General features: G+C 44.4%; 1 protein-coding gene across 1 annotated transcript; it reads right to left on the bottom strand.

Moving 5' to 3' along the window:
• Positions 1–2297: 2297 nt before the first annotated feature.
• Positions 2298–13560, bottom strand: hif1aa (hypoxia inducible factor 1 subunit alpha a). The gene is made up of 13 exons (XM_053620207.1): positions 13105–13560; positions 6131–6321; positions 5694–5839; positions 5486–5570; positions 5292–5395; positions 5006–5202; positions 4778–4884; positions 4298–4445; positions 3817–4219; positions 3571–3728; positions 3389–3482; positions 3198–3303; positions 2298–3057 (listed from the first exon to the last, which is right to left on the bottom strand). Exons 1-13 carry the CDS (start codon positions 13134–13136, stop codon positions 2993–2995), a joined length of 1836 nt encoding a protein of 611 aa, XP_053476182.1. The 5' UTR covers positions 13137–13560; the 3' UTR covers positions 2298–2992.
• Between the last annotated feature and the right edge of the window lie 1959 nt (positions 13561–15519).

The raw sequence follows: 15519 nt of genomic DNA, 5'->3' as shown, positions 1-15519 counted from the left end.
GCGACAAGAGAATGTAGCGCTCTATGGTAGGTCAGTGTATTTATATAGATATTGGGGAATAATGAAGATTTGGAGCGTTATGATGTTGAACAATGCAGTTAGTTTACAGTGTTGTTAAACCAGACCGTTAGTTATGAAGGAAGAGCGTTAATGATCATCAGTGTTTCTAAAGGCGGAACTTCTGTTAGGAAGCGTGTGAAGATCCTGACCGCCATTTTACCTGTTAATTAGAGACTCATCAGCTCATTAAGAGAGAGTGAGTGAGCAATCCTGCAAAGTCCTGCTGCTGTTTCTTGCTTCCACGCTCCAGGAATATCTTATATCCCAGTAGACATATAAAGATGAGTAATTTGGGTTTTTCATTCACATTATTATTATTGTTTGTCATTACATCCACTTATAATTGAATTCTTTCTCGTTGTCAGGTTGGAACACCGGTTGGACTTGTCCACCCTTCCTGGAGACCTGGATAGTAAACAGGCTCATGGTTCTGTTCTGGAGATTCACTGAAGCTCTGGTGCCACCTGCTGGAGGAAGTCTGGTTCTTAGGCTATGCAATTGATAAAATCTTGTAAGAACTGTTCAATGTAGTTCTCTCCGTTTGGACTTTTCAGAAGAGGTGGAGAAATCTGTAGTCGCAGACGTTGTTAGAACAAGTGGAAACCGGCCATCTTAATTAGCGTGCACGGAGGTGTGCAGACGAAACCAAGCAAAATAAAGTGCTGAGGGATGATTGATTAATATTCATCGTCGCCTGTTGATGTAATTCTGGCACCTTGCCGTTTCAACCGTTTTTGTTTGTTTCATTCACGGGATCTCTTTCTTTATGAATTGACTAACCTTATCGCGTTTTGGACGAGGCGGGAGATTCCGAGTTTCTGTTGGAGGTGGTGAAGATCTCTCAGACACAGCACGTTATTACCTGTATCTTTAATTTAAAAAAAAAAAAAAAGAAAACAGAAACCAATAATTTAGTGCAAAATCAGAGGGTTGTACACGAGTTAATTTTTTTTGTTTTTAGGTAGAATAATGATCAGCTTTAATCTGTTTACACACTATTTACTTGTATTTTGGGATGCAGAACCCACCAAGTCCTTTAGAAAATATTCCAGTAGAAGCGGGCTGGATTGTTCAGGAGTGCGAGTTCAGCGCTCTGCCTTAAAACAGTTTACTGAACTTGGGTGTTTGTTTCTTTAATGTGAATCACTACAATAAAACTACTTTGAATTTCAAGAAGTTTAATAAAAACAAAAATAGTTATGAATACAGAAAGTAAATGTACAGTACTTCAATGCTGTGAATTCAAAAGTCCGTTACTGAGAATTCGACGGCTTTTAAAATTCCATACCGTGTCCTGAAGACTCTGGACACTGGAGACTCCTTCATCCATGATTTGTGTTTTCCTTCGCTAAATAACCTTTTTATTAAATAAAATCCGTTTATCGTCAGGTTTAGATTATGGAAACAGCCCGGCACCAAAACCAGCCACAGCAACTTTAATCGTAAACACGGAGAAAGACATGGCGATATTCCCACACGACACACAAACACGTCAGCGTTCATGATTTACACTTAAATCGAGTGAATAACAGCAACCGTGAAACACGACAATTACCACGTGACATTTGTGCGTTTTTTCATACGGCCGCTTTACAGTAATACACTGACAAATATAATGAACATATATACACACACACACACAATAAAATACATAATGTTAGCCTAAAATTCACATTTAGCCAACCTTTAATTTTTAAAAAGTCTATGTATTTTATATATATATCTATATATTAGACACTTAAATCTGATCACACACAGATAACAGACATTAGACACACTGCTGTAACTGGACAGTTCGTACAGACATGTTTACTTTGGTTCAAAAAGGAGACAGGGGGAAAAAAAAGATTTTGATTGACATTAATTATGAAAATTATATAGCACAAGCTGCTGGTAATTTGTCGACTGTATCTATAGTTGTGCGTCTAAAGCGGAGTGTTGCTTAAACACCAATATACATTAAAATAATTCACTGGTTTGGGGCTGATGGAACCCGAAGATGATGAATTTAAAGAAAAAGGAAGATTTCCCGATTCTAAACCAAGATTAAACACCTTAATATCAAAATACTCGAATGTGTTGTAAGGGAAGAGTTCCTCTTCCTAGAATCCATACATTTATGGAGGCACATATGGAAAAATATATAAAAGTTACAAAAGAAAAAAAATAAAAGGTTCGGGAACGTTGAACAGTGTGGTGAAGTATTTAAAACTTTAAAAAGGAAACCATTTTAACTGAAAGTAAAACTCGGGATGTTATTCACACGCCTCAGTCTCTACAGCGAGTTATAGACTACAGTTAGGGGGTGGAGTTAGTGTTAGAGGCGGGGTTACTGTTAGGATTAGAGTCAGGGTTTGAGCTGGAGGGTCATCAGTACAAGTATCGACGCACTCGTGTATTTCAGGTGGAGGTCAGACGGCGGTAGAAGCGTGACGACACAATTGTTATTTAAGGCACAAACTATTGTCCAACAGTCTTTCCATATTAATAATGTTGCCATGGAATACACGCGACGCCGAAAGGGGAAAATTACAGCTTATATTATAAATCCTGTTCTACTTTTCTTATATCGTAGCGATTCGATTTGTTGTTACAAAATAAACGTGTTAATATTTTATCGTATTCGCGCGGACATGGTCTCGTGAAGCCTATCGTGGCTTTAGTGTATCGTCTTATGCCTGGTTACTGTAGAGGCAGAGTTAGAGGTTGAGGTAGGTTTAGAGGCGGGGTTAGAAGCATATTTAGCATCAGCGTCAATCTCATGAAAAAAATCTCACCACATCACACTTGTTCACTTGAATTTCTACAAATAGTTTAGGTTTTTAAAAATTACTTTAAAAATTCAAAATAATTCCATGTACGAGGGGATGAAACGGTTCTTGAATGGATTCGAGGTTTTTCCGCGCTGCGACAGCTGCGTTCACTTTACATCCTAACGACGGACGTGTGGGAGGGGCTTAATGATGGCTCCTCCCACCATCAGCTGGTTCAAGACGTCTGTGAGACAAGAGAGCAAACGTGTGAGTGCAGCACCAAGAACTGTTTTTTTTTTTTTTTTAAACTGTATTTATTTATGATGTATCAGATCCGTTCGCGTTTATACTACCGGATACACCGTTTTCAAAATCGGAACTCACCCGAGGGGAGCAGCAGTATAGTCAGAGTCTCTGGCATGGCGGCTGGTGGACGAGTCTCTGACACCGTGACCTTTGACCTCTTGAACTGAGGCGAGTCCGTCATCACCTGAAACATGGAACCCTGGGAAATAAAACCTCTGCTGTCGATTTTTACTCATTATTGTAGCATGATCAATGGTTCACACACGTACCCGCCCTGTGGCACGAGACCGAGACAGTGTTTCTAGTTTTCTCTTTTTCTCATTCGGCCGCCTCGCGGAAGACAGATCTTCATCCGGCTGTTCTCTAAGATAGCGAGAAAGAATCACTGAAACACTATTAATGTAGCAAACATTACTGTCATGTTGAGGTGTAAATGTTGTGTTGCTCTTACCCGTGTTGTGTATCGCTGGGATTTGTGCGTGTTCTGGTGTTTTTCTGGGCGGAACCGATATCCTCTGGACCCTCTACGCATGTGCGCGTGTGGAGATGATAATCATTGTCCATGGAGATGTAGGGAGCCAACATCTCCAACTCCAGATCCTCTACCACCTGAAAAAAAACAAGACAACTCGACGATCAACCAGGAAAGGACGCCGGGAAACGTAACCGCCGGAGTCTCGGCGCTGGCCGCTCTCACCTGAGTGGAACTGCGACCGGACGAGACCGGAGCAGAGGATGATGGGAAGGGGAAGTCCTCCAGGCGGGGCAGGGTGCCACAGGGTGGTTCGGTGGGCGGTGACTGAGGCGACAGGACGCTGGTGGAGGGCATCATGACGTCGTTGTAGAGAGGAGCGTCTCTGAGTGCTGACGTTTCTGCCCCTGTAAACGACATACCCGTGTTAGCGAAGTCCAGTGTGACGTCAGCGTCAGGAGCCTGTAGCTCGGTTTCTCCCTCGCTCTGCTCCTCCTTCGTGTCCTCGTTTATCAGAGTCGCTGCTTCCTGGCTCCGTGTCTCTCTCTCCATCTCGCACCCGTCCTCCTTCTCCTGCTTCATCGCCGACTGATGGAGAGAGAGAACCAGCTCGGGTTCTTCAACACCACTGCAAACGGACCACAGCTGAATTACCACACACACACACATACATCACGTATAATACTACACATGCATACACACACACCTGAGGACGTAGTTAAGGCAGATGACGCACTGTGGTTGAGAGTTTTTGTTGTTGTAGATGACGGTGGCCTGAGTCTCCACCCACACAAAGCCTCCGCCTTTCACCAGCATACGGTACTGACCTGTACATGCCTGGCCCTTCACAAACACTACACACACACACACACGTTTCCATCGTTTTTAAATAGTTTTAAATATAATAAATTGAAACTTTATTTTTATCTTTGTTAGGAAAACTAGATTCTGTGAATATGCAAATTAGAAACAACCCTGCATGCCCCACCCCCTTCCTCCTGGCACACTACTAGCGCTATGTGACCCGCTTCAGCATTTGCACATTGAAGCTAATTGGCTGTTATACAGTATATCATGACATAGCATTATAGTCAGTAACCTTAGGGATGTTTAGCCCCGCCCCCATTTCCTACTGCGTTACAGTCAAACTAAGTACAGAGAATCGTGTGTGTTAAACATTTCTTACAGTTGTGGTGCGTTTTGGTGAGACTGTCTGAGTCCAGAGCATGATAAAACTGGTACGCAGAACATTGAAGGAGATCCTCAGGGTCATAACCCAACAACGGCGTGATCCTAAACACACACACACACACACACACACAGAATGAGAGAAGTTACTTGTCTGGTTTAAACACCGCCAGATGGAGCAGCAGCATCATTTTAACTATTACGCCATTTCCGAGGCGTTCCTCACCGCTCGTCGCAGTAGGAGAAGCGCATGTCGAGCGTGTGTTTGCTCAGGAACGTCCTGGAGTCCAGAAGAATCTCGATGTTGGCTGGGTGTGGGATCGGCTCACAGATCAGCACCAGGTACGACGCCGGTGTGCTGCTCTCTTCACACACGCTCTTCTGCGTGCACTCCACACGGACATGACCGGAACAGTGGAGAACCTGGAGAGACGTTTTTCTGGAGGGTTATTTCCTTGTAAATGTGTACAGTGTTTATTTTCTCTGTGTGTGTGTGTGTGTGTGTGCCGCGCCTTCCATGTAGCAGATCTGAGGTTGACGGTGCGCCCCCTACTGGTCAGAGTGCACTTCATCCGCAAAAAGAAACTCTGCTCTTCTCTGGTTTTCTTATAGAACCCTGAGAGGGAGAAATAAATTAAATAAAATGTTTACAGTAAAATAATTTATGGATTCTGTGTGTGTGTGTGTGTGTGTCAGAGAGAGAGACCTGTTCTGTTAACCAGCACCTCTCGGATCTCTTCATGGTCGCATGGGTGAGTGAAATCAAACACACTCTGTCCTGACAGGTCGATCTATCAAACACATCAAAGAGAGAGAGACACAAATTAACATGTGTATGTAATTCATCATTAGTAAATTTACCTGTCAAGTGCCACGTTTATGTAACTGTATTACTCCGTGTGTGTGAGTGTTACCTGGGAAATCCCCAGACACTTGCTGACGGTTTCCGACGTGTAAACGACGTCTCCGTCCTGAGAGAGAATCATGAGGAAGCCGTCGAGGGCCTTCAGACAGGAAGCGCTCCACTGAGCGTCCAACTCGGACTGCTCGCCCATCATCACTACAGAAGGAGGAAATACGTGAAACCGTGGCGACAGACAAACAAACTGAAAATCAGACACGCCCACTAGAGATTGCGAGTGTGAAGGCCGATGGATAATATTCATCCATCACGGACACCTGCGGCTCGGTGCGTTTTCAGCAGCGACGCCAGAAGAAGAAGTATTGTTTACATTTGCATAAAACTTACATATCTGAAGGCGATCCGAATACTACTGAATGTTTAAAATAATCACGGGTAAATTAGAACATAATTCCAATTTGCAGACAGAACGAGAGACGGGCAGGTGACCTGTGTTGAGAGCCGAGCGCAGGTGCAGGTAACTCAGCGTGAGACGGATGATCGAAGCTTTATCGAGGCTCTCCGTGATGCTGTGATGGAGAGGAAGCTGACTGGCCAGCTGATTAAACACCTCCGTCTCCTTCACCCGCCTACAGCGTGCCGCATCGCGACATCTCGCCTTCCTCCGCTCACAGCTCTGTCTGCACAGCACACACACACACACACACACACACACACACACACACACACACACAGAGGGGTCATGAAACTGTAGTTTGCAGGAAATGGAAATATTTGAGACCTTTATCAAGAACAATCCAGTCAGCATCGTCATCCAGATCGTGGGTCAAAGCACAGGCACATCAAAGGTCATCTGAAACTGGTAGAAAAGGAAGAGAGTCACGAGTCATACAGGACCGAATAAACACAACACGGGCGCAGGAACACACGACGGGAGGGAAAGTGGTGCGAGAGGCGCGAAAGAACCGATAACAAGCAGAAGCTAGAAGAAAACTAAGGAACGGTCTGGTCGCCATGGAGGCCGCGACACGAGGCAGGGAGGGCGAGATCATGACACGCTGAGGAAGTTTTCAGAATGATTGCTATCTATGGCTGTTATAAAGGCCGGGAAACGTGTCTGCAGGTTTAAGGACACAGCAGATGTCTCGGTAACCATGGTGACAGGGTGATCGGAGGATGGTAGATCACATGACGTCACAAGGCTAGGTTCACCTTTACCACCAAACTTCTGTTCCACAGGACGCAACGCGCGGGATTTTTAATCCACACTGCATTCACACTGAAGCCCTTTCTATTAACGCCTGTTGAACGCTCACACTGAAGTGCATATGGGAGAGTGTGTGTGTGTGTGTGTGTGTGTGTGTGTGTGTGTGTTGGAATCTTACAAAAACTGACACCAATGATGAGAAAATATACTCATGCAACTGAAAGCCACATCACACAGTGGTTTCCTTTCACAGACTCTGTCTGTCTCTATCTGTATCTCTGCCTGAGCGAGAGATACATTTCATCTCTCTCTCCTTTCCCCTCTCCATCTTTCTTACACACTCTTGCCTCCTCTCTCTCTCCTTTCCCTCATCTTGTTCTTTCTCTCCTCCGTCTCCTTTTTCTCTCGGTTATATTGATTCCAGGATTATCTTCTTCTGTTCGGTCTTACTCTTCTCTCCTTTCTCTTCTCTCTCTCTCTCTCTCTCTCTGGTAAATGTCATCATGTCTACCATACACATTCTTGTGCTTTTGACCTTTTCCCTTTCTGTCTTCTCCCCCACTTATTTTTCTGCTCTCTCTCATTTTCTTTGTGTTGTATAAGTCAGGTCTCTTAACCTATTCCTTCCTCTCTCTCATGTTCACATCCCTTTTCTTTCTGTGTCCTCTCTCCCTCTCTATGTTCACATCCCTTTTCTTTCTGTGTCGTTCTCCCTCTCTCATGTTCACATCCCTTTTCTTTGTGTCCTCTCTCATGTTCACGTCCCTTTTCTTTCTGTGTCCTCTCTCTCTCTCTCTCGCTCATGTTCACATCCCTTTTCTTTGTGTCGTTCTCCCTCTCTCATGTTCACGTCCCTTTTCTTTCTGTGTCCTTCTCCCTCTCTCTCCCCCCTCTATTCGTGACCCTGAGCAGGCGGTTCATTTTCTTCTGCGAGTCCCTCGTTCTCTCACTCGATCTAATCGCTGGAGCACGGCGTCACGAACCAAAGCCTCAAGAAACATTATTTCTTGGTGTCACATTATTTTCGCTATTTTTTTCCCCTGAGTTCAGGCTGTTTAAAGGGCAAAACTCGAGCAGACACACGTTGCGAGGCAGAGAGTCTCTCGGGGGAAACGCTAGCTACAGGAAGCCGTATTGATTGTAAATGACGATGGCGTTGCTCAGAATGCCAAAGAAGCCTAATGGATTACAAAACCAAATATAGGTATACCATCTACCTCGTGCTCCGTCCTAATACAGCATTATAGAGCTTCTGGCTTCATTCCAGCAGTCTACAAACACAGCGTTACACCAGACGGCGCAGATCACGCCATAAAACAGCAAATACCACGTCAGAACAACATGTATATCTATTCACTTACACCATGTCTGAATACTCCATCTCGATTGGCTGGTTCAAACCGTATAACGCGCGGGTCAGTTTAATCACCGTTTTTAAATTAATGCACTGCCTATAAACTACTGTAACCATAGTAACATACAGTTAGAGTTGCATAAAGTCACAGCGAAGTGAAGCACCCATCACTCCTTCCATCCCCCTCATAAGCCCCCCTCCTCCTCTCTCCTCATCTATTTTCAATCTGAATCATTTCCCATCCCCCCCTCTCTTTCTCTCTCTCTCAGATCTGTCCCGTTTGTCACTCGTCCCCTGGAGCAATAGCAGAATGCGATTACGACTTTATTGCTTTTCTGCCTCGGCTGCTTTAGTACCTCACGGCCTCGAAACCAACAATAACAAACGTTCGGCAAATTGAGTCTGAAACGTGAAAGCATGAGCTGTTTTTATCACTTCAGTTATTTAATCCCTGTGCTTTCACTTTAACACCCAAGTTAAAACCCGGACAAGGATAATAAATTGGTTAAACGCTGATTAATGTGTGTGTGTGTGAACTCATGAGTTTATCCAACGCTTTCTAGCACGAGTAGAATTATTATTAAAAACAAACCAATAAATAATCAAATGAGCAAACAAAAATAAAAAGATCCCGCAGACAAACAATTTGCCACCACGCGTCTAGTCTCAGCACAAGATAAGTGATATACATCTCGTACACTTTCCTGTCCATGAGCTTCAGAATCTCTTGCACACCTACATGCACCAGTTACAGACAGGGGGGGGAAAACAACATTTGAACTCTGACTTACATCGTGCATGATATCATGACGAATAAAAGGGCTGGACTGCTGTGGAAGTCTCATGAATTTTGAGGCCACATGGTCACATATCAGATCTGTATCAGCTTTCTGGAGCAGAATATGGTCAAAATCAGAACTGAAAACAGATCGGTGTCGTGTGGCAGGAACAAGATGGTATTTGGGGCACTTCTGTCCAGAGTGTGAAGGTTCCAGCATACTCGATCGCAGAGGTGACGAGACCGTCTTTACAAGCTTATAAGCTTGCGTGCTTTCTGCGGTCCTACACGGCGTATGAGAGCTCCGGTACTGGAGATGGCGCTATTAGAAAAGAGAAATAAGACGCAGGTGATACGTGAGGCCATAAAGCGAGGTTTGAGGATGGTGAGATTAGCGTGCTAGTGAAACCTATTCCATTCATGGAATGAAGCCGAACTGGGCACGCGTTGTGTGAAACGACCAATCACAGGTCGCGTAGCATGTTCATCCAAGTACAAGACGCCCATTTGCGGCCGAATTATGTCGCACTGTTTGTGGAAGAACACCGCTTCTACATGAAGCTTAGGAGAACCTAGTGAAGAGAGCTGGTGGATGGAGAACTAGGAACATATTGGAGACTGTGAAGAACGGGGGGGTGGGGGTTGTTAACCTTCTCTGGCGTCTCCTCACACCCCTGGTGATGACAGCAGCACTGACACAGAGAGCCTTTACCATAGAGACAGAGTGTGTGGAGGTGTCAGGTGATCTACTGCAGAACCTCCCACATAAACACTGGATTAATGAATGAGTGAGGCGTGTATGTGTGTCAGTAGTGTCTCTCGTTCATTATTCCCAGTCTCACAATCTAATTCCCCTTACTCCAAACATTCAAATTAATCAAACTTATTAACTACTGTCGAGCATCGCGTCACATGCCGCACGTGGGGGTGGTGGGGTGGGTTGGGGGGTTGTTTTCTTCTTTCTCTAGAACATAGCAGCAAGAAGGCAGAACCTTGAAACTAGAAGGACCAGAGGAACCTGGAAGCAAGCAACCAGCTAGTAATAGAAGCAGGTAACCTCAGAAACTACAAGAGCCATGAGAACTAGAGGAAGAACTAGAGAAGGTAGAATACAGAACACTAGAAGAATGAAGGGAGTCGAGAACAGCAAGGAAGCCAAGGGAAATATAGAGAACTGGAAGAACCAGGCCAAAAAGAGGAAACAAGAAAAACTGGTATGGGAATTGGTAGAAATAGGCGCAGGGTCTGAATTCATTCCCTGTTCACTGCATACTGCACTGGTTGTGATCGTTATCTACATCATTACTGCAGTTTCCCTCAGGATCAATAAAGTTTCAGTCCATCCATCCACCCATCCATGGCTGCCTTCCGCCAGGTTTGATTCTGACAGCTCTTCCGCACCAGTCCCGTTGCATTATGGGATAACGTAGTATCTATTGCTTCCATACAGCAGAATCCCGGTCATTTCTCACCTAATGTTTTATGAACACTGAGAAGTTGGACATATTTGGACTGCTTTTCGCCTACTGTCTAGTAGGGTAGTAGGGATATTCGGACGCAGCTTCGCTCACGATACAGCTACAAGTACGGTAGCAGCGATGGCGAAACCTCAGCACAACGCAGAAAGAACTTTCCTCGTTACCTCAAACTCGCTTCGCAGAACGTTGGTGTTTATTTTCCACACAAGACGTTTCCCGGATCAGGAAAAGATTAGACTTTAATCGCAGGTCTACCGTTCGAGGATCTTTATCGTACTGTCGCAGAATTCAGCCAAGGTTTTATTGGGATCTCGTACAGGGGTCTGCGACGATGAATAATCTTAAAAGGCAGCTGAAATCTCCGCCTTAAACCCGGCTTTAGAAGAGAAAGGGAAAGTAGGAGGACTGAGGAAATGAAACAAGGTGGTGTGTGTGTGTGTGTGTTTACGAGTTTTTAAATAATAGCGATGGAGATGGAGGAGGAGGAGGAAATCACACAAGAAGCAAGAAGTAATCAGCGATTAATTATAATTGTAAAACCCAACTCATCTCCTTTTAGACTGCGATGGCTTTGTGTTACAGTCTACTTCACTGATTCGTTGCTTGGTCTTACCTTTTAAAACTTTTTTTTGATGGGGGGGGGGGGGCATGATGGAAAACTAGGACACTGTAGATTTCCATTAAGGGGATTTTGTTTCAAGCAAACTGGTTTTGCTTGTTTAAACCCAGTTTTACTTAGTGTAGTGTTTTATTTAGATATACAGTTACGAATTCAGATGTATTATATTACATATATTATTCAGATATACAGTCAGAATTATTCAACCCTCATTGCAAACCAGGTTTATTGTCAGAATGTACAGACTTTCAGCTGGTTGCGATGAACAAATCAAACAAAAGCAGTTCAACACGACTAATGCGTCAAGTGGTTTCCCCAAATTCAACTGAAAATGCAACTTATAGTGATTTCTCCGGTCTTAATTATTCAACCCCTTCATGACGAGCATCTTTAGTACTTCGTAGAGAACGCTTTCGCCGTTATGACCTGCTGCAAACGAGATGCAGAGATTCTGCAGCGTTCCTGAGGAATCTTCTCCCGTTCCTCATGAGCAGTGGCCTCCAGTTCAGTAATATTCTTGGGTTTGCGTGCTGCAACCGCCTTCTTCACATCCCACCAGAGATTTTCTATGGGGTTCAAGCCTTGGTGGAATTTGAGGTACGCTCGGGATCATTGTCCTGTTGGAAGGTCCGATGACGCCCAGCTTCAGCTTCCTCACAGACGGCAAGAGGTTTTCTCCTAGGATTTCCTGATACTTCAATGAATCCATCTCGCCTTCCACACGCTGCAGATTTCCAGTGCCAGAGGAAGCAAAGCAGCCGCAGAGCATCACCGAGCCTCCACCATGCTCGACTGCAGACAGAGTGTTCTTTCTTCATTCTCCTTCCTCCAGACATACCGCCGATCCATCGTGCCGAAAAGTTTCATCGCTCCACAGAACAGAATCCCAAAACTTCTGTGGATTATTTATATGATTTTGAGCGACTTTTCTTGTGCTTTTGGGTCAGTAGTGGTGAACGTCTTGGAGTTCTGGCGTGGAAACCTTCTGCGTTTAGTACGCTCCTCACTGTGTCCACCGAAACCTCAGTGCCTGTTACACCGAGTCTTGTTGCAGGTCTTTTACGGTCACTCGAGGGGTTTTCACAACCTGCCTTCTCAGAAATCTGCTTGCAGACGTCCTTTTTCTGCCCCGTCCAGGTATTTAATGTATTTTCTTCCCCTAGCCAGTTCAGGTATTTCATCATGTGTTCCAGATCAAGCACACCTGGTGCAACTAATGAAGCCCTTGATTAGTTTAGCATCAGGTGTGCTTGAGACAACACCTGTTTTGCATATTTGTGCTGTTGTGAGCAATTCTATTCGGGGGGGGGTGAATAATTTTGAGACTGGACAAATCATTACTTATACATAATTTTGACTGCAACTGTATAACATTATAAATAAAAGATGTTCTGAAGTCACCGAGGGATGGAGTAATGGTGGTGGTGAGGACGATGGTTGCCGAGATGATGACGAGAGCCACTGATCATATTCTGAACACACAGATATAAAAGCTGAAATATGTAAATGTTGTGAAATACGTAAACTGATGTGGAAAAAGAAACCCGAGATGCAATTCAGCATTAAATCCAGACAAATATCCACAAATACCCTGCTTGAAGCTTACCTAAGACGTGTTTAGCACTTAATATAATTATAGATTATAAATTTCCTCCAAATATATATCCAAAAGCTATAGAAACATTATTATTGTTTATTATGCAAGAGATATCTCAAATATTTACAGTAATCGGCAGAATCCCAAATGGATCCATACTCCCTACATAAGCTCCCTACACAAGCTCACTACATCCTTCAGGGAATAACGGCGCTGTGCACCCTACCTAGTGCACTACATATACAAGTGTGACATTTTGGGATTCAGCCCCATCTTCTACTTACCTCAGAAAACGACACCACTTCCAAATAAAAATGAAAGACTTTTCAGTCGCTTAAAAAGATGAGTGATGCCAGTGTTATATCGTGTAATAGTGTAACTGCTCCATGCAAAACTGAAGAAAAAACAAAATCAGGTGTTTTTAATTTACCTTTTCTTTTCAGCTGTGGCTCCTGAAGTCATTATGTAGATTAATCACCGGCTCACGCAGATTATTGACCAACTCGGTGATCAATAAGAGAAGGAGGGGAGGAGGGGAAGGGAAAAACGCGAAAAATAAATTAATAAATTATTAACTAAATAAACATGAAAACCGTGTCAGAAAACGTCGCGTCGTAATGCTAAACTTTTAGCCGAACAACCTGACGCCTGCTCGGTCTCGCGCGTCGCTCGCTGGGAATCACAGGCGCGAGAGCGCGCGAGCCTCTGTGTCCGAAGTCGTCACAAGGCAACGGCTAACGAACGTCTCCCGTATTTCTCACGTTTAAAGGCAAATTTTTTCATCATTTCTCCACACTTCCTTACTCCACTCTCCTGCGCGAAGAACCCGCACAGGATAAACCACTTTAGTGCCAAAACATTAAGTCATTGGAGCTCGGATGAGGAAAGTAAACACGCCCTCTCTGGTACCGACGTCACTTGACAGCCTTTGTGGCCACGCCCCCTTCAATAACGCAGGCGTTTTACTGCGTTCGTATTTACATAAATCTACATATTCATGATTTACTCGTGTTTGAAAATGAAATTGCCTGGAAAACACGTCGGTTACACATTTTGTGTTGGGATGCCGACATTTTCTAGCATGTTTATCCCACGGCGCTGTTGAAATCTGGATCCTAATTCAAATTACACGGTTTATAACTTTTGTGAATTTTGGTGTGAATATGTTCGACTTAAGGGACACTCGGCCACTTAGCACGTTCGCCTCACACCGCCAGGGTTGTGGGTTCGATTCCCACCGCTGCCCTGTGTGTGCGGAGCTTGCATGTTCTCCCCGTGCTCCGGGGGTTTCCTCCGGGTACTCCGGTTTCCTCCCCCAGTCCAAAGACATGCGTGGTAGGCTGATTGGCGTGTTCAAAGTATCCGTAGTGTATGAATGGGTGTGTGAACGTGTATGTGACTGTGCCCTACGATGGACTGGCACCCCGTCCAGGATGTACACCGCCTTGCGCCCGACGCTCCCTGGGACAGGCTCCAGGTTCCCTGCACCCCTGTAGGATAAGCAGTATAGAAAATGGATGTTCGCCTTAAGGTTATCTATAAGCTGCTGCGCTCCACAACAATGACAAAATTCATTGCCTTTAGAAGATATACACAGTCTCTGTCTACTACCAATGTGGATCAACAACTTTGATGACATCATTCCGCACTACGGCTTCTCATCAGTTTTTCCATCCAATCAAATGCTCTCTAGAACCTGAAGCGTCCCACCCCCAACGGCTAGACGCTGTTGGCGATTTATAAAGTGGGAGGAGCCACTCGATATTTCCCAGCCTGACTTCCTGTTTCAGATGAAATTATGTCAACACACCGAATAACGCTGCACGTTTCAAGGGCACTTCACGGTGACTTTAAAGTGCTTGTTATAGTTTCTATAGTAACAGTTCGTCCACAGGGCAGACGATCCGGATAATCTAAACCGTTTAAAAAACGTATTGCTATTTAATAAAGTGTATAATTGGAGACCTTTATTTAACGTTCGTGTACGGCGTTTCTAGTTTCCGACGTCTTCGGGACAGAGGAGTTTACGCTTCTCTGTGGTTTCTCGGTAACACGACAAGAGGCGGGGGAGGAAACGACCGTTTATAGCTGCTAGACAAGGATAAAAGTTTGACGTAGTTTTACAAAATGTAAGTGTTAACAAACTGCTGCGGTATAACGGGAATAAAACAGTCTGAGACATGCAGTTATAGGAAAATAATCAACTTAGTACTCAGTATGTTACTATAACAGCGCTGAACAGCACAGGGGTTTATTCTTTGTGAGAAGACTGTTGCAAAAAGACTCCTAGTTGCAGTTTGACAATTTAATAAATCCCTATACTGATGACGTAAAAGTTCTAATGAGACACAATCATTAGGAACATCAATGTTTTCACATTTATCGTTTATAAAAAAACAATCTTACATTAAATGCGGTGAACGTGATGCTGTCTGAACACTCCTAATTCTCCAGTTTGTAAGTTAATAACGTCATACATACGTGTCAAAAGTATGAGCACCTCTGACCATGACACCCGTATGTGCTTGTGGATCATCCCATTCCAGAGTCATTCCCCCTTTACTGTTATAATGCGCTCCGCTCTTCTGGGAAGGCTCTCCACTAGATGTTGGGGTGTGGCCGTGGGGATTTGTGTTCATTCAGCTACGAGAGCGTTAGTGAGGTTGATGTGAGGAGACTCCAGTTCCAGTTCATCCCAAAGACGTTCAGTGGGGTTGAGGTCAGGGCTCTGTGCAGGACACTCGAGTTCTTCCACCTTCACACACCACGTCTTCATGGAGCTCGCTTTGTGCACTCTGTGTCATGCTGGAACAGTGTTTGGACCGCTTAGTTCCAGTGAAATGAA

This window comes from Ictalurus furcatus, chromosome 3, assembly GCF_023375685.1.
Source record: "Ictalurus furcatus strain D&B chromosome 3, Billie_1.0, whole genome shotgun sequence".
Taxonomy (NCBI): domain Eukaryota; kingdom Metazoa; phylum Chordata; class Actinopteri; order Siluriformes; family Ictaluridae; genus Ictalurus; species Ictalurus furcatus.
This window is presented reverse-complemented; position numbering and strand designations above follow the sequence as displayed.